The sequence below is a fragment of the Nestor notabilis genome, unplaced genomic scaffold (genome assembly GCF_000696875.1).
Source record: "Nestor notabilis isolate BGI_N333 unplaced genomic scaffold, ASM69687v1 scaffold11106, whole genome shotgun sequence".
Taxonomy (NCBI): domain Eukaryota; kingdom Metazoa; phylum Chordata; class Aves; order Psittaciformes; family Psittacidae; genus Nestor; species Nestor notabilis.
The window spans coordinates 42,315-64,387 of NW_009933325.1; the positions used below are offsets into that span (position 1 = coordinate 42,315).

The following is a 22,073-nucleotide window of genomic DNA, read 5'->3' on the forward strand; positions in this document are numbered from 1 at the left end:
AGTCAGAAGCTTCTGGAAGTATTTGGAATGAGGCACATTTCATGAAAATGTGTCAAATAAAATAACAGAAGGTACCTCTTTCCAAGGGATGCATTAGCTGTTTCATTATTAATCTGCCCTTATGTCTGTTTGTTTCCTAAGGCAATCAGAGAACACATCTTCCAAACTGTGCAGCATTTACCTTGGCTTTTACAAAACAGTTGTGAGGATAAAGCATGAAAAAAATAAGTGCATCATGCTGCTGTCAGTTTTGCTTCATTTTTTTTAATGTTGTTAATTTATTTGCCTTACACAGTGCTCTTGCCAGAGAATGGGAATACGTCTTCAGCAGAGTGTGACATTTACACTGACTTGCTGGAGCAGTGTCTAACCTGAAAGCTTTATGATTGAGCAATCATGTATTTTGATGTCCTGCAGGAAAACATCCTAGGATACAGTGAGTGTCAAAAAACCCCAACCGTGTAACAGGTAATATTGCAGTCATTCATTAGAAATGGTGCAGAGCACTTCAAACCTACCCCTGCAGTATCATAGAATCACAGAATGGTTGGGGCTGGAAAGGAACGTTGGAGGTCATCCCATCTCCCTGTTCAAGCAGGGCCACCTACAGCCAGTAGCCTGGGACTATATCCAGATGGTTTTCGGATATCTAAAAGGATGGAGACTCCACAACCTCTCTGAGCCACCTCTGCCAGTGCTTAATCACCCTCGTAGTAAAAAAGTGCTTCCTTATGTTCAGACAGAACCTTCTATGTCTGTGCCTGTTGCCTCTTGTTCTGTCACCGGGCACCACCAAAAAAAGCCTGGCTCCATCTTCTTTACACTGTCCCTTCAGATATTTACGTACAGTGATAAGATCCTCCTGAGCCTTTTCTTATCTAGAAAGAAAACTTTCTATTCTGCATTGCTGTCTACAATCATGGCCCATGTTATAAGCATCACCACAAATTTTCACTGACAGTTATTTGCCCCATCCCTTTTTAATCTAGCCTACTATATAGGCTCTTCTGTAACAGAGCTTAAATACGGTTCAAGATGAAAGGGCTTGTCTTAATAAACCGAGTTGAAGCTGACAAAAATATGTTTAAGGGTTAGCCTTACATATGAATAAAATGTATATATATATCTATACAGCAGACATAGAATATGGTATGTAAGACCCAACACTGGGACACAACTTATTATGAAACTAAGAAATTACAGCTTTCATGATAAGATTTTCTTCCCAATTTCAAATATTTTAGAGGATCTGGTTTTCAGAAAATGTTGAGCACTTTCTGGTCTTCTTTTCTCTTTCAAATGAGACTCTCACACTTCAAGTACCCCAAAATATCACTTCAGACAATGAAACTTTGTCTTCGAATATCTGTCGTATAAATAGGTATACAAGGTTCTTAAGACGGGATGTTGTTGTTCTGAATTTAGTAGACAGGCCCTTGATAAATAGCCACAGGTAGAGTTGTTTACAAGTCTGTTTCCACTACGAATCTGTTTAGCTTTTGTAAAATAAAGCTAGAGCTGCAAGGCAAAAACTGCTTTATTCTGGGAACTGAAGTGTACATAAATAGTAGAAAACCAGTAGTTCCACTCCAAACCATTAATTCCCAAAAACCTATTTTTATTATCTACCTCATTCATGCTGTGCAAATTGTGCATATCAGTGAACATGCAATCTTCACACCTCAAACATGGAGCTACATGCTTTGCTTCACTCAGGATTACTGCAGCTGCAAAAAAGAAAAGGCCTGAAAACACCATTAGTAGAAACTAAGTATAAACCCAGCCAGGCACCAGAATATGGTTAGTGTTATACTCATTTTACTCAGATATCAACTCAAATTCAGACTACATTCAATACTTTTCAGTTTGCCAGTCAGTTCCAATTACAAGAAACAGCTGTTTAGAGCATTTTATAGAGTCATTTGAAAGCTCTATATTTAATCTGGATAATTTATACTATTTGCTAGAGCATTTGGTATTACTTTCAATTATGAACATTGTCTTCTCAGAATATAAGTAACTAGTACAGACTTGGCCAGCTCTTCTGCTTGCGCAAATTGATGCAGCTCCATTGACTTCAAACGGAGCAATTCCAATTTAGTGAGGAAACAGTGTGGGCTACAGCATAGTTACAACAGCTGTCTTTCCTGAGGTACAAACCCATCTGAATCCATGGCAGTGAGCATGGAGCTGCATGCTGTGGTAAGGCTTAGAGACCTGAACTAATCCACCATTTCAGAAAGCCATTCTTAATCTCCAAAGTGTAGCCATGGAGTTGTATACATACATATGCACACGTTTGTGTGTGTAATGTATACACACACGTACGTATCTAACATGATGCATGTTTTATATATGTATGTGTTTACACATATGTTTTTTCTTTATATGTTGCACTAATTCTCAGAAGGAGAATGCAGGACTCTTTTGATTGATTATCATGTAATGAGGATAGGAAAATAAAAGAGGCTGCACAGGCCCTGAACTCATGGTTTACACAGTTAGTGAAAGAATGCTTTCTGTGCAATGTAATAAAGGGTGTGGGCCTGTAGTCATACCCCAAGACACATCCTCCTCCCTCCCATGTTCTTTAGATATGCAATGTATAATAGCATAATAATATAATAACAACAAATACGATATGAAGAAATACACAGTAAAATGCGGGGGTTTCACTTTTTTGAAAGCATTTGCTAGGCATTTTCTTACTTTTTTACTTTTGAAAGTCAGCAACTTCTTAATTCATTAAACTGTTCAAATCTTGACAATTTCAACTCTTTAAATTATTTTTTCCTTGTACCAACAGTAAAAGAGACAAGAGAAACATCCCAGAAAATTATGATATTCAGAGTATGCTAGCCAGTTATTACTAATACATTGGTCCTATTTTTCTGAGAAGCCATGCCAACTGGAACTGTTACTCCTAGAGCATGCAGTTCAGTGTGCAGCTGGTAAGAATTCTGCTTCTCATTTTACCTCTTCTGTAACTTCCCCACAGATTTTTTGTCCAGTGAGTGCAGTATACTGTCCTTAACAGCAGCCATTACCTGGTATTGACACCATGGTGCAGGAAACTTTGATCAACTCCAAATACAGTGAACTCAAAGATCTTTTAATGACTTCAAGTGAATCATTAAAAAGATTAAGATGAAACTTTCCTGAAGGCAGGTCAACTTTCAGGTTCTGTCTCTGACTCAGTTTAAGTACTGTCTCATATGTGAACAGTAATACAGAGGAGAGTGAGATTGCCTTTGAATTTTGTCAAAAGGTGCCATCTAACTATTGTATTTTACAATCTGAGAGAAAAAAGAATGAATACATATTCATATTTCATACACTAGTTACTATTTGCTACTTCTGTTTGGTAACTTGTTTGCTGTGCTCTTGAAATATGTATTGCTATATATTGTTATGGCAACTGACGGTTGCATTGTTCTTGATGGCAGTTCACTTCTTTCATGTACTTTTTGTTGTCTGTGTATCACTTGAAAAATAATCAATCACCTTCTAGATTCTAGATGACCTGCTGGATGATACAGCCTGTTTAACAGGTACACTGAACTGCTGTGTCTCATACATTTCTTTTCTGAAATCAAGATAAACAGTACAAATAGTACTGCCTGTTTACTGGAGGGGATGATACTGTCTTACATTCTATGTTGCCTGTTTCAAAGCTACGTATGTTTAACTCAACATGCAGTGAGGTAATTGTAGCAGTCCATTTCAACAAGCGTCTATGTGTCATCCTCGTGTAAAAAAAAGGTCTACACGGCCCTTTGATCACCATCTGCTGTCCCGTCGCGGTACTGCAGGGCTTGGCAGCCTGTCTTCTCCCGCAGAGCTGCAAAGCTCACTAACTTCCCGGAGAGACAATGCCTTCCAATACTTAGAGCTGGACTTATATTTGAACCGTGATTTTGAATCCCCTATATAACGCTCATAAAATTTAAATGGAAAGTAAATTAAAAAGTAATTCTGAGATAAAAACTAAAAAGTATCTGAGTGAAATAGGCATCTCATGAAAATATGTAGATTTTGGGTATAAGGTTGATTCCAGGCCTTACTTTGGCTCCTTTGGCACCACCTCTTACAAGTTACACAGTTGTGTGCCTAGGTTGGTATATGGAGATGGTAATTCTGGTCGTTTCAGAGAAAAAAATCTGAAAAGCCAAGTTCGACAAATATGCATGGAAGTTTGTTTATCCTATACCAATCAATGACTGGGAATCCATTACTTTGAACAGATGTGAAAAATACAATTAAGAGCAGGAAGAAAGAGGATATGGGGATCAGACCATGTGGAAAAGAAGTAGTAATTAAAAAGGAAAGTAATAAAAAGGCAAAATAAGGCTCTAAGAAATGACTGAAGGTACAGACAGAAGGCAACGATGAGAGGAACAGAAGCTGTGCTCTTTTCAGCAGCAGCATTAGTAGACACTTGCATTGTAGCTAGAAATGACAAAAACACACCCTGAATCTCAGTAAGTGGATCCAAGAGCAGAAAAAAATTACACTATTACACTAACACAAGAAAAAAAATATTTAAAAATTATTTTTTGTACTGTGTAGTGAGACAGTGTTTCCCTAAGTCCATACTGTGATACTACAGTGAGGTATTTAGGATAGAGCTATAGAAAGGATCCATTAAATTTTGTTTGCCACTCTAACACTAGAGTTATTACACGTATAAGCTGCCTCAATTGTATCCTGTGGGCTATGCCAATCAGGCTGTGGTCAGCCAGCAGAAAATTCTCTCACTGAAGAAGAGTCTTTGCTGGCTTCATGGAGCAGTGTTTGGGGAAATAAAAGGGTTTGTTGTAATAGGTATGCTTTTTGCCACAACTTAGGCTACAGGCCACATCAGACTGGAGCATAGGCTGTCATTAACGTTCAGTGAGATGTTCACTGTGATTCCAGACCCTCTACTGAGCAGAACTGAAAATCAAGGTGGAGTCCTTCATATTTAATATATCTCCTGGACTGCCTAGCACCTTACATATGTAATAATATTTCACTCTTGATGCCCTTTTGCATTTTAAATGTATGAAAAAGTCTGTAAAGGAAAACCTCTCCAGGAATTTCTTGAAGGGGGATATCTCACTTGTTGCTTCATAGACAGGATAAAAGACCCATATTTCTGACTGGCAGGTTTTTTCAGCTGCCACAGCCACTGACAAGCTTTGTGTCAATCTCTCCTCCCTGTGGTCACCACATGACTGAACAGTGCTTCCCCAGCACAGCTATGAAATTGCCCCTATGACTGAATGGTTTGGGACCCTGACAATAGTTGCATAGAACATACACAGCTACACAGCTCAAATCTGTTTTGGGTTTTGGATATTTTTGTCCTTGTAGGGAATGGAGACTAGAGCAAAAGGCTTTTCTTGCATAAATCTGTAGTGTGAAACTCAATTTATAATGAATGTTTGGCATACAGTTCTTAAGTGGACATGAATTTTCATACAGCAGAATTTGCAAAGTTGGAATTTTACATCTAAGGGTAATCAGATATTTTTGTTAGATTTGACCTGTGCTAGGCTTTGCATAGTGGGTAGCCATCACTGCAGTACTTCACATCTCTTCATGTTTGTTATATTGGTACAAGATTATTTGAAGAATCATTCAAGGGCTTTGGGGGAATTATGTTGGTTATTGTTAACTGTGCATTAAATATATAAACCTTGATTTAAAATTGGTTTAAAAGTTGATGCTATTGATATCAACAGGACTGGGATTCTAAATGTTAAATGCATCGAATCAGAATTTGGAGAAATTGTTGCCTTAATTCCAGGCACCTTAAGCTCACTGTTTGTCATCCTAATGCCCTTCTGTTTGATATTTACTTCTTTGGACATTGCTACCTCACTCCTTCTGCAAATCCGTGTTAGCATTGATGTCATAAAGTAAGCAGAATGAATGTGTGAAATTGCTTGTAAAATTATCAAATGAAATGAATAGCAAATATGATGACTTTTTTTTTTAAGTTGAATAAGGAAACTGTCAGCAATGATGCACTCTCATAATGCTTACTAGAGCTGAACAGTATATATATAAGTCTGTGCAAAAGAGGCAGCTAGGCAGATCTCGGGATCCTCAAGGCTTGCCATAGTTCCAGAAGAGAGAGTAGCAGCTCTTTCTGCAACTGCTACATATCACTTCAAAGTATAAAAAGGTAAGATTTATATGAACTAACTGTACAATCTGTTTGAGAAGGCTAAGTGCATTATCTGAATTGTATTGCCCAAAGTTTGCAATAGAGGTGCAGGATCTTTTGGCAAACTGGTGTTTTCTTCTGTGGTTATACTCACTGATGTTTGGAGTTAATGACATCATCATTTAAATCTTTTAATGTATTGAATAGTTCAACAGAAACTTATCCAAAAAAGGGAAATCAACTGTTTGGGTTGCAGAAGCAATTGAAGAAAGGAAGATTGACCATGAGAACATGAAAGACGTGCATTGTAGTAAGACTTTCAACATGAGATAAATTATTGAGTTTTGTATTTTTATCTCCTTTAGTATCTCCTCTAGAAATATTTAATGAACATGAATTTAAAAATACTCACTCCTTACAGATACTGCCTGAATTTGAATCAACAGGGATTAAATTAGCAGAATGCAAACAAATTAAGTGGGTTTATACAGTCACTGATTTAAAACTCTCCAAGGTAGATTGTCACTCCACCACTCTAGAGATTGCCACTCCACTGCCCAACTTTTAGATTAGTTTGTCTCAAGTAACTATTATTTTCATATCACTGTAAAATCTGAAAGGGAAATTTTATAGCACAAAAGTAAAAATTACAGCCTTTCAGTACTTGCTGTGATTACTGTGTAAAGTTTAATTTAGTCTTCCATCCTACTATGGAAATCCTTAGACCAGAACCATTATATGTTATAGAAGCTTCCACGAGGCATTATAGCATGCTAGGTAAATTAGATGTAAAATACATATATCTGCAAAAATTATTTCTTTATAATTAGAAATAATTGCTATTTGCAAACAGTTTCATGTCGATGGGAATCTGTTTTATTAGCAGTATCTACTGGTGACCTGAATAATGTAGAGCAAATAAAATCTTTATTCTGATCAGGAAGTGAACTGATTAGCTAAAATAAACTAAACAAATATAATCTTGCTGATCATCTCTTTTTATCTACAAAACATGTTTGGGTTCCTCAGAATAAAATAACAATTTCTTCTTTAAATACTGTAGCTTCTTTAACTTGTCAGAAAAATGTTGTTACTGGTTTGGGTTACCAATAGCAAGCACTAAACATTGAACAAACAAAATTGATTCTTAATTTTTAAAAGAACATATTTTACAGAAGTTTAATACCTTTTGAAAATGCTTTTTTCATTAATAATGATTCTCTTACTTGAAAGTGTATTAATTTAAGAAATAATGTATTTATACATTTTTCTTGTTAGTAATCTCCCCAGGTTTCGATTCTGAAAAATTTGTGAAGCTGAACATGCATTTAATTTTAAACATATTCTTAAGTCATAAAGTAGCCAGTGGGACTGTCCACACCTGAAAGCTGTATGGGACTGAGGCACAAGAGTTAGATCCATGATATATTGAAATCACTAACAATCTGTTTACTGATTACAGTGGGCTTTGAATGTGTTTGATTACAAATTTCACACAAAATAATAGCTTTGGTATCTGGTATTACTATAAGGAGGCTGGATTAATGACTAGACTTTTCCTCTCATTCCCCCTCAGTGACTTAGGTTTATGTCTAATCTGTATCATGGTTTAACAAAGCTACAGGCAGCTGTAAACTGTTTTTCTTCAGCGTTTTAGGTTAAGTAAATTATACCAAAGTGCTAGCATACTCTTAATCAGGGAAAATTTATTTATGTATGGTGCAATAACCAAACCCTATTTGGTATCTGAATTAATTAATTTGCAGCCATATCAGCTAGCATGGGGGTCACTACATTACAAGCAAACCATTTTTATAACCACAGCAGTGTCATCTCCCAAAGAATAGGCAGAGCTTTTGTTCCATTGTTGGAAGCCTACAAAATGTGAAATTATGCATTCTTTGGGATAGACATTGGATGTCAGTGTTGCACCACCAAATTACAGCTCCAAAGAAAGAGTGTTCAATACTATAGTTAGGGATATAATAGGACTAACTAGATGGCCACTATGGTATTTGTTGGTACAATAGCAGGATATGTGCAAGTGTAGGAATCAAATTTCATATATCAAGACATTACAGAAGGCAGAAAAGAGTCTCTATTCACATTGATGAAAAAATGAGCAACACTGGCAGTGGCTTCTGGTGGAGAGAGGGAAATAGACTCCATTGCACTATAGTCCAATAAACAAAAATCTCATATTCATTGATTTATTTACCTTGTTTTAAGATCTTATTAATATTTTGATTGCTTTAAGTATTTTGATACTGCCTCTGACTTATTCTAGTAAAACATTTATATTATTCATTAAGATTCTTTTAAAAGTTAGGCCTATCAGTGTACCAGAAGCAATGCACTCTTCCACACCACTGGTAAAATACCTGCCAACAGTCAAGCTTCGCAGCTCCAAATATAAGTTATTTTATAATAGACAGAAGAAATAGATTTCTTGAAAACCTGCTTTGAAACTGGGCAGACTACTGGGGCAGTAAGGTTTTTGATGCAGGAGTTTACTTTTCAAGTGATGTTCATCTATAGCTATTCTCGCCCTCCTGGTTTCACTGCTCAGTGCAGAGCCAACCCTAAATCTCAAGACAAAGTAACCTGCACCTTCTCTACACACCATTCCTTCATAACTTTCTTACAGCTTCCTCCAGGCCATAGGATATTTAAATTCAGCCTATTGTGACAACACAGTAAAATAGAGAACAGATATGTTTTTACTCAGACTGCCTTATTTTTATACATCATTGAATTTCAATCAGTAACCCCTTCAGTGGAGCCGGAGGGGTTCAGCACAGATTACATTTAGTGGGGCGGGTGCTTTTTGACTGGGTCTTACTTTGCCATCTACCACTTTACTTCAATGTACTCATGTTTTCTATGTCCCTTTGTTTTTCGGACTGTACTATAAAACTCTATAGGAAAGTGTCGTGGGTGGCAGAAGGGCTCTTTCAAATACACAAGTATCAGGCCAAGTACATGATGAAATTATTTCCAGTGACATTTTGCTGATGTGAACTCATTGCAACTTCTGTTGCTTTACAGCTGATTAATATTGTGATCCATACTGCTTTTAAAGTTAGAATTTACTATTCATCACTCAGTGAATGAGCATTTGCCATCGAATGAATAGCATATTCAATTTCTTTATCAAGGTCAAAATTACCTACCTAAATTTTAAATTCACTTCCCTTTCTACATATTCATTCCATAAATTTAAGTGATCCAAAGAATTAAAAATCATTTTTATTAATTTTGTAAGTAGATTTCCTCTCACTTCCTGTTTATTTAAAGTGTTTTTGAGTCTATCAGTCATTAGCTGCTCATAGTCCCTTTTGCACAGGGTTTCATGAGCCTAAAATGAATAGCATTTCTTTGTTCAACAGAGTTTTTCCTATAGGGCACCATGTGCCAACAGACTAATAATACTACATTACGTAATGAAAATGGTAGCACACATAATTAAGGGAATAGATAATGCCTTATTCCCATTGGTGACTATTCACTAAAATCTATAACCATACTACTTGTATGAATAAACAAATCATTAATGCAAGTAAGGGATTTGGCTGTGGACCACCAAAGCATTTGTACAGACTGTAATACTCAGGTTTACACTGAATAATCTCACATTAAAGTCCATGAGACTAGTCAAGTTATTACAGCGCACATGGTGAAGACACATATAATAATGTGGCCATTTCTGTTACATGGTTGAAGCCAATAGAATGACCTGAAACAGTAAGAATTACATCTGGGATACAGTATTTTTTGGTATGATTTATAACCATTAACATGAAGTATATACCCTATATCTTTTATATCCTACATAGCCCCATAATGGAAGCCCTTAAGCTGAAATAAATGTATTATGACAATAGTGCAACAAGCAAAATTTGACATACCATGTAATGAATTGAGCACAAGCCGGTGTGTGGCTTGGTAGTTTGGTTTTTTCTAAGAAATTGAACTTATCAATAAGTCATTATTAAGTCTAGAGGCCTACTACTGCAATTTCTGTTATTTCAAAACAAACTTTTAAAAGGAGGGCGGAGGCCCAGAAGAATGCTGAGCAGCTAATGCAACAGTATCCTTGACAAAGATTTGCTTTGTTTTTACTCTAGCAAATAAGCTGAAAAAAAAATGAAACTAGTGCAAATACCCTAGTTTTGCAAAAAACCCAGTATTATTGAGAGATTTAATGCTTGCAATCTGCAGAACACAGAGCAAAAGAGATACAGACCTTTATCCTCATATTACAGAAGTGAGGATGCAACTACTCTAAGCTCACCTTGCAGTCTAGAATAGAGACTAGAGCAGAGACTGTACCTTTTGAATGCCTACCCAAGGCATTGCAGTGTCTATTCACTGGACACAGACCCCAACCTTACAGGGTCTCAATATCTGCAAGTTTAGATCACCATTAATGATGTCTCTTTTCAGTGTAATTGATTCAGACATATGTAAAGATGATTACATATTTCCTTGTTGCCTTATTTGTTTCAACAGGCAATGAAAATGAAAAGCATTTATTTTGTTGCTGGGCTCCTTTTAATGATAGTTCAAGGCAGCTGGCAAAACCCTCTTCAGGATACAGAGGAGAAATCAAGGTAAATTCTTTAGATCAAACTTCTAGAAACACTTGGGCTGAACTTTGTTTTCTTACAGTTTTAAGCAAAATATACTATGACTTAAAGTTTTTTTTTTTTGTATACTATTTCACAATACTTCAGCTACCATCGGAACTGGCAAAAGTTTTTAATATTGCAAAGTATAGCACAGACATTTTTGGTATTATAAACAATAGCTGCCTTAGTTACCCAAGATGATCTTGTAATTGTGCAGTATTGAATTTGCTAACTTAATTCAATTTACTAGCCAGCTAGTGATCAATATGCCACTTGCTTTCACTCTGTGAGAGCTTAAAATAGTATTTTTAGAAGAGAAGTCAACGCACCTGCAAAATGTATTATAAGCATTGCCAATTAACAAGTACTACACTTTTCACAGATCATTCAAAGCTTCCCAGTCTGAACCACTAGATGAATCTAGACAGCTGAATGAAGTGAAACGTCACTCACAAGGCACATTCACCAGTGATTACAGCAAGTACTTGGACACTAGACGAGCTCAGGACTTTGTGCAATGGTTAATGAGCACTAAAAGAAATGGGTAAGCATTTTGGTCACATTGCTATAGAAGTCCATATACAGACAGAGATAAAAATCTAGCTGAATTCAATTTCTTGATTTTAACTTCCCATCACAGACCACGTGTAATCCTCAAGTACTTAAGGGAAGTTTACATATAATTTTATCATAGTATTAGAAATGGGAAATACATGCAAAATCCATCGAAAGGATTTGGATAAACTGAGTGAGTATTACCTGATACACCATCTAAAAGACAGCCTATTTGGGACAGATTGTTTCAGTGAATTAAGTTAAATAGGAACAAGATATGTAAATATCATGTAAAAGTCTGGGCCATTAGGCCTTAATAAAACTTTCCTGTCTATGGATGCTCTAATCCTGAAGTTTTGTTTGTGAAAAGGAAACTGAGGTTTAAAGTTTTGTTGACCACTGGATACTTTACCACTATCACAAGTATACTGTTGGCATGTTTTTGAAAATATACTTTGATTAAACACAAGCTGTCAACCTGAGAGCAAGAATAATGTAAGAGCATGTAAGTCTGTGCCCTCTTTTCTAGAGATTTGCCCACAGAATCAACAAATCTGTGATACTAATGCTTTTAAATCTCTGAGGAAGTCTTTAAAGAATAAGGTAACAATTTCTAGATATTGTATCAATTTAAATCCATAAACCTGAACTTATTTATAATATTTCTCTATCGGTCATGGTTGTTTATCATAATATTTAAATAATAACCAATAAAATCTCATCATCTTATGCATGCTCTGCAATATATTGGTAATAATGATCTAATAATTGTGGAATTCCACTACAGCCAACAAGGACAGGAGGCCAAAGAAAATGACAAATTTCCGGACCAGCTCTCAAGGTATTCTAGTTGCCATAACTTGTTACTCAAAAAGATTCTGAGATAATTTTCTGTTAAACAAGAAAGAAAACAACTAGTATTCTTTACAATGTTACCATAATCTAAGAAATACCTATCAAAAGATATCATCTCACCTGCTTTTTAAAAGGAAAGAAGATACGTCTCTATGTTATTTATTCCTATACCTGTGTTCTATAGCTGTGTGCAGTGGCTTTGAGGAATGCAACAGGATGAGAACAGATTTCAGAAAAGGACGTTTCAAGTAATAAAGTTGATTAGAGAATAACCTAAAGAGAAAAACCTGGTATATAAAAAGGCTATATCAAGAAGAAAGAAAGAAGAAAAAAAACAAACAAAAACAAAAAACCACCAAACAACAACAAAAAATTCTGTTGAGGAAAAGAAAACAAGTGAGAAGACTAATGAAAGGAAAATGGCCAGGCACCAATTCGCTGAGAGCTGATAAAACACAATACAATGCTCAGCCCTAAGCACTCAGTCCCATGTTACATAAACTACTCATTACAGGAAAGGAGAACATAAGACCTGCTGGAGGCCAGAATTTTGTTTCTTGACAATGTTTTTGGAGAGTGTTGGGTAAATTGGAAATTTGAAACAAATAAGACAGAAACCCCACGTTTTTGCTAACCAGATTGAAATGACTGTGTTAATTCTTCCTTTTGTCAGAAATTCCAAAGACCATAGTCTGGATCGCAAAGATCATTCCGTTCAAAACACTGTCAGTATCAGTAACAAATCTGTAATAATGTTTCAGCTTCAATGGAACAGCATATCTCAACAAAATTAATGTTTCATTTAAAACATTCCAAAAACTCTAGTTAGCATGCTGATAAAAAGTGCAGATGGTACTAAATTAGGAGGAATGGTGAAATCCCAAGAAGATAAAAAATTATAGAAAGATCTAGAGGCTCTGAAAATCAGACAGAAATTACCAAATTCTGAAATACAAAAGCTAGGGAACTTATTTGTGGAATATATTCCATAATATATCTACTTCTAAGTGCAGCTTGTTCTCCTAAGGGCCAGTGTGACATAATTTGTGCTATGTCAGAGAAAGAAGAACAATAAGGTGTAGGGGAGGAAAAAGCAGTTGTCTTTCTCTATTAAGCTGAAGGTGATAAGGCTTGACATTGTTCCAAGATTACCACTTGGTCAGATTGATGATTAAAAGGGTGTTCACAAAACATTCAAAATGCAAATTCAAAAGGAATTATGTCTCAACAGACTGGCTAAGAAATAATGAAAATGAAGGTAGGAGTGGCTTAATGGAAATTTTCAGGTTAACACAAGAGGTAACAAAAAGTATGTCTATATAATACAATACAGATTGTTGATCACAGCTAATTAATCTAGCAGATGATCATTACAATGCAGCTATAATTGCTTTCAGTACCTGATTTGATTTGTTCAGAACTAGTTCAGGCATCTCTGCACAAGAGTGTTGCATAGCACAGGCAATGCCCTCAGAACTGCAATATTACCAAGAAAAAAAAAATAATTAAGTAATTTGAGAAGTGAAAAAAAAAAACTCTCATAAGAAATACTAGTCTGGTGGGTGGGAAATATAAATCAATAAAAGTTAAAAGAAAAAAGAAAGTCCTTATGCAGTCTGCTCCTACAGTATTGCTCTTCTTTCAGCAATGCAATCTCCAAGCGTCATGCTGAATTTGAAAGACATGCTGAAGGCACCTATACCAGTGATATCACCTCTTATTTGGAAGGTCAAGCTGCCAAAGAGTTCATTGCTTGGTTAGTGAATGGACGAGGAAGAAGAGAGTAAGAATCCATTCCTATTACTAAATTTTGCTTTGCTTTTGGGGTTAGAAATCATGTCTGATGAAACCTTGATGTATTTTTGATCATTCTTGCTGTACTTAATGTTCTTCTTTTGCAAAAGAAGGTATTCTGTGGGTGTTAGGCTATCACTTTACATTATTAAGTTTAAATACAGATTAAAACAACCTGTTCATTATGCTGTTACAGTCCAAAAGGTCAAGTTATACTGAAGGTCAACGTACCTAAAACTAAACCTGTAACTTCCTCTACCACCTTCGCCCCTTCATATAACCTTGCTTAGAGTCTCTTCATCTATCACTGAGTTGATTCAAGTCAGCATCATCTTAAATTACGTTCTCTTTATTTCCCTTTCACAGTCCATCTTTTCCCCTGCAATGTTTCCAAGATGAAATTTTTACAATGTCATCAGCTATATTCCATATGCAGCTGATCATTCTCAGCAGTAACTGATGACTTCTTTTCCTCTCCCCATGCTCCACAAAGTCTCCCCAAGTTGCTGCTGCCAAAATAACTACAACTTCCCACAACTATGACTTATTTTCCTTTTTAAGACAACTCTACTTCTTTTGCTATAGTTCACAGTTTCCTGGGCATAGTGCTCCACAGTTTTGACCTACCTATGCCTCTGGTTTCTTTCATTAGTATCTTATTCTTCACATACTCATTGCAGATTTCTCTAGTCTATTCACTTTATGTACTCACTCATGGCTTTACATCTATTTTCATGTTAGTCTTAAACTTACAATGGCATCACCTTCAATCTCCTGCAGACACCTTCTATCTCATCTGTCTCCAACTCTGCATTTTGGGAGCTGCACCATGCCCATGACACTCCCCAATTTTTACCTGGTCTGTACTTATTTGTGCCTTTAGACTGTAAGCTCTTCGGGGCAAGGATTTCAGTTCATCCTCTGATTACATATTCTACCAGCTGTAAAGTACTATGTAAGCATCATATAAAAATAATAATAATAATAACAATAAAATACAATATGTAAGACAAGATTGTGTGTTGTAGTCAAGGAAAACTAAATAGGTAGAAGTAACTTTTGTAAATAATGATGATTTCCTGAAAACACAGAGTTAAATAAATGAGGTCAGCTGTCAGCTATATATATATATAGAATGGAAAGGCTGGTGCCACTTCATAGTGATGTTGAGATTTGCAGTTCTTTTTTTGTCATGTTTTATTTTCATAAGCAGAAATAGGGTATTTCAGTATCTGTAAGAGAAATACAACCTAGCTGTGGTGAACTGAGCTTAGAAACCTAGACAGACAATTAAATGTAGACCATCCTTCTACTTTCCAATACTTAGTATTTGTGGACAAACTTGTATATAGCCTTCCCTGAAATTATTGCATGAAAAGAACTACTCTGCCTGTCATTGGTCCCAGAGCAGTGTGCTTCAGCATCAGCCCACCTTAATGGAACCCATTTAAATATTTGTATATTTAATGGGATGAAACAAGAGAGGAAAGTTTCTAAATCAGGTTCTTGGCATAATGGTTTTCCAGTGGTCAAAAACGGATAGTGCAAGAATCCGGATCTGATTCCAAATATAAAATGCTTTTGTACAGCAAACAAGCATACAAATTTTATACCAGTGCTGTAACTAAGTTATTTTAACCCCCCAAAAAAGCTGCTGTTCTTAATATCTAAACACTTATGCAGTATAATTCTAAGTATGTAACTAGGACTGGAGTTCAATTGAAACAGGGGAAAAAAAAAAAGTCTGAAAATATGACTATATGCTTTAGTAGTGATATTTCTTAAATAATGATTCTTAGTAAATATACTGTGAGTTTTATTGATGTGTAGTCTGCTGGGCATAAGCATTTCAGACAGATACATTTTTGCACGTATGGCTTTTTCAAAAATGCAAGAAAGGAATTTAGACTCATCTGAAATCTTCATACGGTAAAGGGAGACTTCCATGTTTTATTCTATTATGAAAATAATGCCTCAAAAGATGTTCTAATATAAAACGTGCAAACTGAGCCATAACATCAGGTTCAACCCTTAACTCCTTAAAACCACTGGAAATGTGCAGTGCATTAGATCATAAGGCCCTCTTAAACAGTTTCTTTATTTCGATCTGCAAATTGATAATTTCTTCCCTTTGAAGTTTCCCAGAAAAAGCTTTTGTGGCTGAAGAAATGGGCCGAAGGCATGCAGATGGCACTTTCACAAGTGATATCAACAAAGTCCTTGATGACATGGCTGCCAAAGAATTCCTAAAATGGCTGATTAATACAAAAGTTACCCAAAGGTGCCTAAATTTTGATTGTTATTCATAATATATTGTGGGTTTAAATGTATCTGTCACACATAGAGAAAGTACTGCTAATTTTTCTCTTAACTATAGACATACCTGTGACTGTGTTACAAACTTTGTTACAGACAGTGCTTAACAAGGATAAGACACAGAAGTCTTTCCAAATATAATTTGCATTTTCCATCAGTGGTGAATCTATTTAATAATTTCCTGTGTAACCTGAGGGGAGGTTTGCCACGAATGTTACCAGAAGTAAGGTCATATTAAATTACTGAAAAATAAAACTCTCCTTTGCATAGGCATTATAAAATCAAGAAATATTTATTGGTAAAATTACACCAAATTGATTATTTTTAAAGGCTGTGATATAAAACATCGCCTTAAATTGTAGATTGTCATTAGGGAATGGGGTACTATAATGTGAGTTCCTGATAGATAACTAATTAAGAACCCTGCTTTAGTATGCCTGTATACAGGCAAATGCTGTTGGCAAAGCAGCATTTTCTATGGGAGCTCTGTGAACAGTTTAATATTTAAGATTTATTTGTTAACATTAACAAAGCATTTCAAAAATAGTAAAATGCCAATTTAAGGCACATGTGTGTGCCCAAATTTTTTAAAATGTTGGATGTCCACTCTGTAAAAATAAATTACTTTTGGTCTTTGGACTACTACCGAAGCACCCAAAATGATTAGTTGATCTTGGAAATCTGAAACAACCAATATCTTCTCAAAAAACATTTAGAAACTATAGTTAAAATACAGGTTTTATTAACATTTTAGTATTTTGTGTGTGTGTTTATAGATCAGCATTGAAACAAACTATGAAAAAATATATTAGAAACTATTCAAAAGCTTTTCCTTTAGGAAATTTTTTTTCAATCTGTTATTAGAGAGAGGCATTGAGGGGTCTGTGCAACTAACATCTGCGAACTCTTAAACAGAAAAAATATGTTCCACACATATTTCATAAATCTTTGGAGATTTGTAATATGTCCTAATTGCTGCTGCTTTTTTTCCAGGGACCTTTTGGGAGAATACCAGTAAAAATGCAGAATAAAAATGGGATAAATGAAGATCTTCATTGCATCAACTGCCAGTTATTAAGAGATTCTGAAATCTGTATTCTGTCATTTGCATTCGGTGTAACAAAACAATGTCACCTTGCATGCCAGGAAATAATTGAATAATTGTACTATAGTTTAGTGTTGCCAAAGGTTTATATGTGGAAAACCTACTGTCTAAGGGATGGGTATCTTAACAGCTTTAAATGAAAGTTCCATATCTCTATATTTTCCATTTATTAGGACTGAAGTAACTCCATTTATATTTAATGATAAAATTATTTTTCTAAAAAGTGGACTTCTACAAACAAAGGATTCAATCACCAACTATATGTGTTATTTGTAAGGGGCTGGCAGTTACAAATGCCTGAGAAGTGAATATCCCTCTTAAAACCTTTGTTATAAAAAGGCTAAGCTTTAAGGATATTAAATGATAGCCTTAAATAAATTTTTTCAAGCTTCTTTTCTGTTGACTTTTCATGTGTATATCCGTTGTGCCTCTTCGCACTCCATTTCATTTTATTCTAATATTTTAGTGTCACTGAGATCTTGGAAGTGGTTTGTTTGGAATGATAAAACAAACTCAACATTTTGTTTTGTCACATTTTCTCCATAATGATTCTCAGACAAGAGCTGTGTGAACTTTGAATTATCTCTAGCTAAAAAAGAAATCACATAAGATGAAGCTAGAGGGGGGAAAACGAGACTGACAGACAAGTATTCTTCACTAGCATAAATTCTGGCTTCTCAGCAAAATCAGGACAGCTTTGACTCTATTAGTAGTGGAAACTGACACATAATTTCTTCAAATTTTGTAAGATTGCCAAGTAAAGCCAACTCAAATGGCTCTGGGGTCATTTTAACCTGTGTTGTGTTCTTTTCTTCTTTCTTCCTCTGGGAACTGCTTTGTCCATCACGTACTGTGTTTAGCAGCACTGTACAGTAACTTACAAAGCACAACATTCCCATAGCCTGAGCCTTCTTGTCATGGTGACAGAGCATTCGGCTTGCACATCTCAGGTTTCTAGCAATCCAAACTATTATAGTCCCAGCTGGCCAGGGCATGGTTTTGTAGGTATATGGTAATAGCTGCAGCTCTCAAATAGCCACGGGTGCTATTATGCACCTCTTACTTCTGATGACGACCCAAACCTCCTTTTCTCCCCTTGCTATAATAGCAATATGCCAGGTGTCATTAAAATGTCCTAAAGAGCAAGTGATTTAAGTGAAAGCCAGTGGGCTTACAAAGTATCTAGTAGAAGTTGATGTGAAACAGGAGTGCTGTTGAATCAGAATTAGCACCTGTGTCCATTTGTATATTAAAGGCATCTGAAACTTTCACTGACGGTCTAGAATTTCTGGACAAGTAAGATTAGATTGTCCTCCCAAAGTGCTACAGGAACCAATATTTCCTGATTTCAGATCAGGACTGATCATACCCAACTTGGCATCTAGAACAGCTTCTTCACAGCAACAGAAAGCTTTTCTAACATCCCAACTTGAAACAATTAAAACTCAATACAACCTTGCACTAAAAAAACATAGCATCCAAAATACCATTGGAGATTAAAAAGGGGGAGAGAAGAATGTGTACGTATCTGCTGTTTATTTAATCGCACTTTTACTCAGTAGTTTCATTCCAAGTGCTTCTAGAACTGAAAAAAAGCTTTAATTACACACGGTTGGGCCCATATGGTCAAGGCTGAAATGGTACAGTTAACTCTTCTATTTCCACAGATTGAGCAATCGTCTTTAAAATGTTTCCTTCCACTATGCCCAAGATATTCAGTGCTACAAAGGACAGGCTTCCTGAGTCACAAATCCATTTTCCTGTGGTGTCTGTCATCAGTGTATTTGAGCACCTCCTGATGATGGCTTTGTCAGCTATGAAAATACTGTTTTCCCACATTTTTACAAATTATATGCTTTTAAGAACAGAGGGTATAAATTAGTTTCTCAAAGTTATGCAGCTTGTCTGGAACACAGCAAAAATATTTAACCTCTAATTTTCTAAGTCCCAATCTAGAGCATGAATCAAAAGACACCCTTTCTTCAGAAGTGAGATGAAGGTGAGCATGTTCCAGAAGTTCCAAACACATGCTTTAGCTCAACAGGACTAGGACTTACACATCCTGAAATCACAGAGCAAGCCCATTTGGGATCAAAAATAAGGTACGTGCTGGATATTTCTTACACATGCTACATGAAATTCAGTGAATGTTACAAACACAGGGAAAAAAAAGTAGCAGTCACTTCTATAAAAAGTGTCTTTACTAGACAATAGCTACCCATGTCTGCAGGCTGAAAGCAGAATAGCTGCACATCCAAGCCTCGAGAGAATTGCTATTTATGTTTTAGTTTTAATTTTGTGCTCTAGTAAGGGGGAGAGACAATCACATGCCATGAATGGTACATTGTTAGAGAAATTCAGGAAGCCTGAAGCTTCCTTTTAAATAATAAATGGTTTTCAAAGTCTTCAGTCAATGGAGCAACAGCTGTCAGTTATCATGTTGATTGTATTGCCCGTGGTGCTGCTGCTTGCATGAGGGGGCTTGAACTTGCACTTGGCAAATAAAGGCAAACAAGTGGCTCCACTTAAGGGAATCATGTTTCAGGAGCATGTTTCAGCATTACCTACAGGGCTACACTCTCATCCACTCTCAGAAACATTAATCTTCCTTCCAGTCAAGGACCCAAACTGGGTATAGCTTACTAAGTTCATATGCCCTGGTGTGCGTGAAGGGTCTTAAACTGGCATGCTATAAAAGATGGCAAAGTTGCAATGCCCCTCTGCACTTGATGTGAGTTTTGCATCTAGAAAAGGGTTAGGTTATGGGTTCCATCTTATTTTAAACACATTGTAAATGTGGTTTATGGGTCATAAAAAGAGACAATCTGTCAGAGCACTGCAAGCACAATCATTACAGAAAGTTTTGGGACCACGGGTATTTTGATCAGACAGGAAGAACTTGAGATTTTTTTTTCCAAGGTGTAAAGAATCACTGCTAGGAACTGCTGCAACTAAATGGAAAACTTACTCTGCTAAATTGATTCCTACTGGATCACTCAGGTGGTTCTGAGCACAGAATCAGGTCCCATAAGCCTCTCTAGCATGGCCAGAGTCAAAAGCACTGTAGATTATTAGACATTCTGATCTAGACACAGGAACCCAGATTTCCAAAGGTACCAAAAATTGTGTACCCACTGAAACCAGCAGAAGCCAGGCATATGCTTTGTCAATGTAGGTCTTGTCTTTTTTTTCTTTTTTCCCCTTCATAGAATTAACAACTGAGAAGGACAAAAACCTTGCATACAATCTCTCAAAACAGCAATTAAGCAACTTGGCTATGAAAAGCTTGAGAACATCCAGATACATTTTATCATTACATTTATCACAAGACTGAGATTATAATCTGACTGTTCTAGACTTTGAGACACAGTGATGATCACTACTTAGACGTTTAGAAAACAAAGCAGAGATTTTCTGAATTATGTTGCAATTCCCACTCACTTGGAAAAGGGGAATTCACCCCGAAGTGTGGGGAGGTGTCTTTTTTTTTTTTTTTTGGTAAAGTGAGTGAGTGCACAGACTACCAAACAGATATTTAAGAGGGGCTATAAAGCAATCTGAAACTCTGGTCATGCATCTCACAGCATATATGAGATACTAGTTTGAAAACTAAGGCTGAAGACTTCCATTTCACTGTGATTTTATTTCATAATAGTGGACTTAATGGTACACAGAAATTAACATTAAGCTAGCTGTGAATTTGCACCATGTTAGGTCCTCCACTGTAAACATACACTGAGCTGTGTGGAACCACTATTAGGGCACATTAGTGGTATTTCTAAGGTAAATTGCTATAGCTAGCACCATATAAATTTGTACGTAGCAGTAACCACTGCCTTCAAGAGGAATAGTGTACAATAGCAAGCAGAGCATAAGACTACTTGGTAATGCTCAGCTTTTTAAACATTCATATGCTTTAGAGTTTCGACTTCCAGGTTATACTCTGTCTTTTCCACCAATTAGTCCTAATACCTAAACACATACTCAAAATTCTCCTTGGAAATGGAATTGGCTGATATGATAAACCAGGGTCATCTTCAGAGCTAGATTTTGAACCTTTACCCTGTACTTCCATTTTCTGGACTTAATTAAAAATTCCATATTGCAGACTTACATATCCACCTTTCATGCCAACAAGCAGTGCCAAATAAATAAACATCAGCCCTTCCTGCAATTTTATTAGTTTTTTCATGACTTGCTTGCCAGAAAAAGTTCAAAGAGCAGAAACTTTACAGGAAACGCTGGTGTTATCAGAGTTTAGGACCTTTGCAGTTAGCGTTCGAAGGCATTTCGCTTCCGATACCTCTGTGTGGCCGTTATCTGATTTCCTACAGAAATCTTCTAAGTGTCAAAGGTCCCTCCCTTCTGTCGTGCAACCGTGTCACCGCGCTCCAAGTGTTTGAACCGAAGGAGAAACCGCAGCTCGCAGAACACGCGAAGCTGCAAAGCCAGCAGAAAAGCCGAGATCTCGCTTAAACCTCCGGCTCCTGGCGGTACTTCCTTCCTGCCAGCGGCAGCCGTCCCCAGCTCCCCCACAGGGAAGCCCTGAGGGCAGCAGCAGGAGGAACGCAGAGGCGCAGGAGTGCGCGGCCTCGCTCCGCGCCATGCAGGTGGGTGAGGGAAGGGAGGGGGTCAGCAGACGGGGAGCGTCGGGGGGTCTTGT

At 36.5% G+C, this 22,073-nt stretch overlaps 1 protein-coding gene across 1 annotated transcript; it reads left to right on the forward strand.

Annotated features, from left to right (window-relative positions):
- Positions 1-5,368: 5,368 nt before the first annotated feature.
- On the forward strand, positions 5,369-17,802 carry GCG (glucagon). Its single transcript, XM_010016831.1, has 7 exons — positions 5,369-5,444; positions 10,667-10,767; positions 11,168-11,329; positions 12,128-12,181; positions 13,841-13,978; positions 16,127-16,270; positions 17,299-17,802. Exons 2-7 carry the CDS (start codon positions 10,670-10,672, stop codon positions 17,321-17,323), a joined length of 621 nt encoding a protein of 206 aa, XP_010015133.1. The 5' UTR covers positions 5,369-5,444; positions 10,667-10,669; the 3' UTR covers positions 17,324-17,802.
- The last annotated feature ends 4,271 nt before the right edge of the window (positions 17,803-22,073 follow it).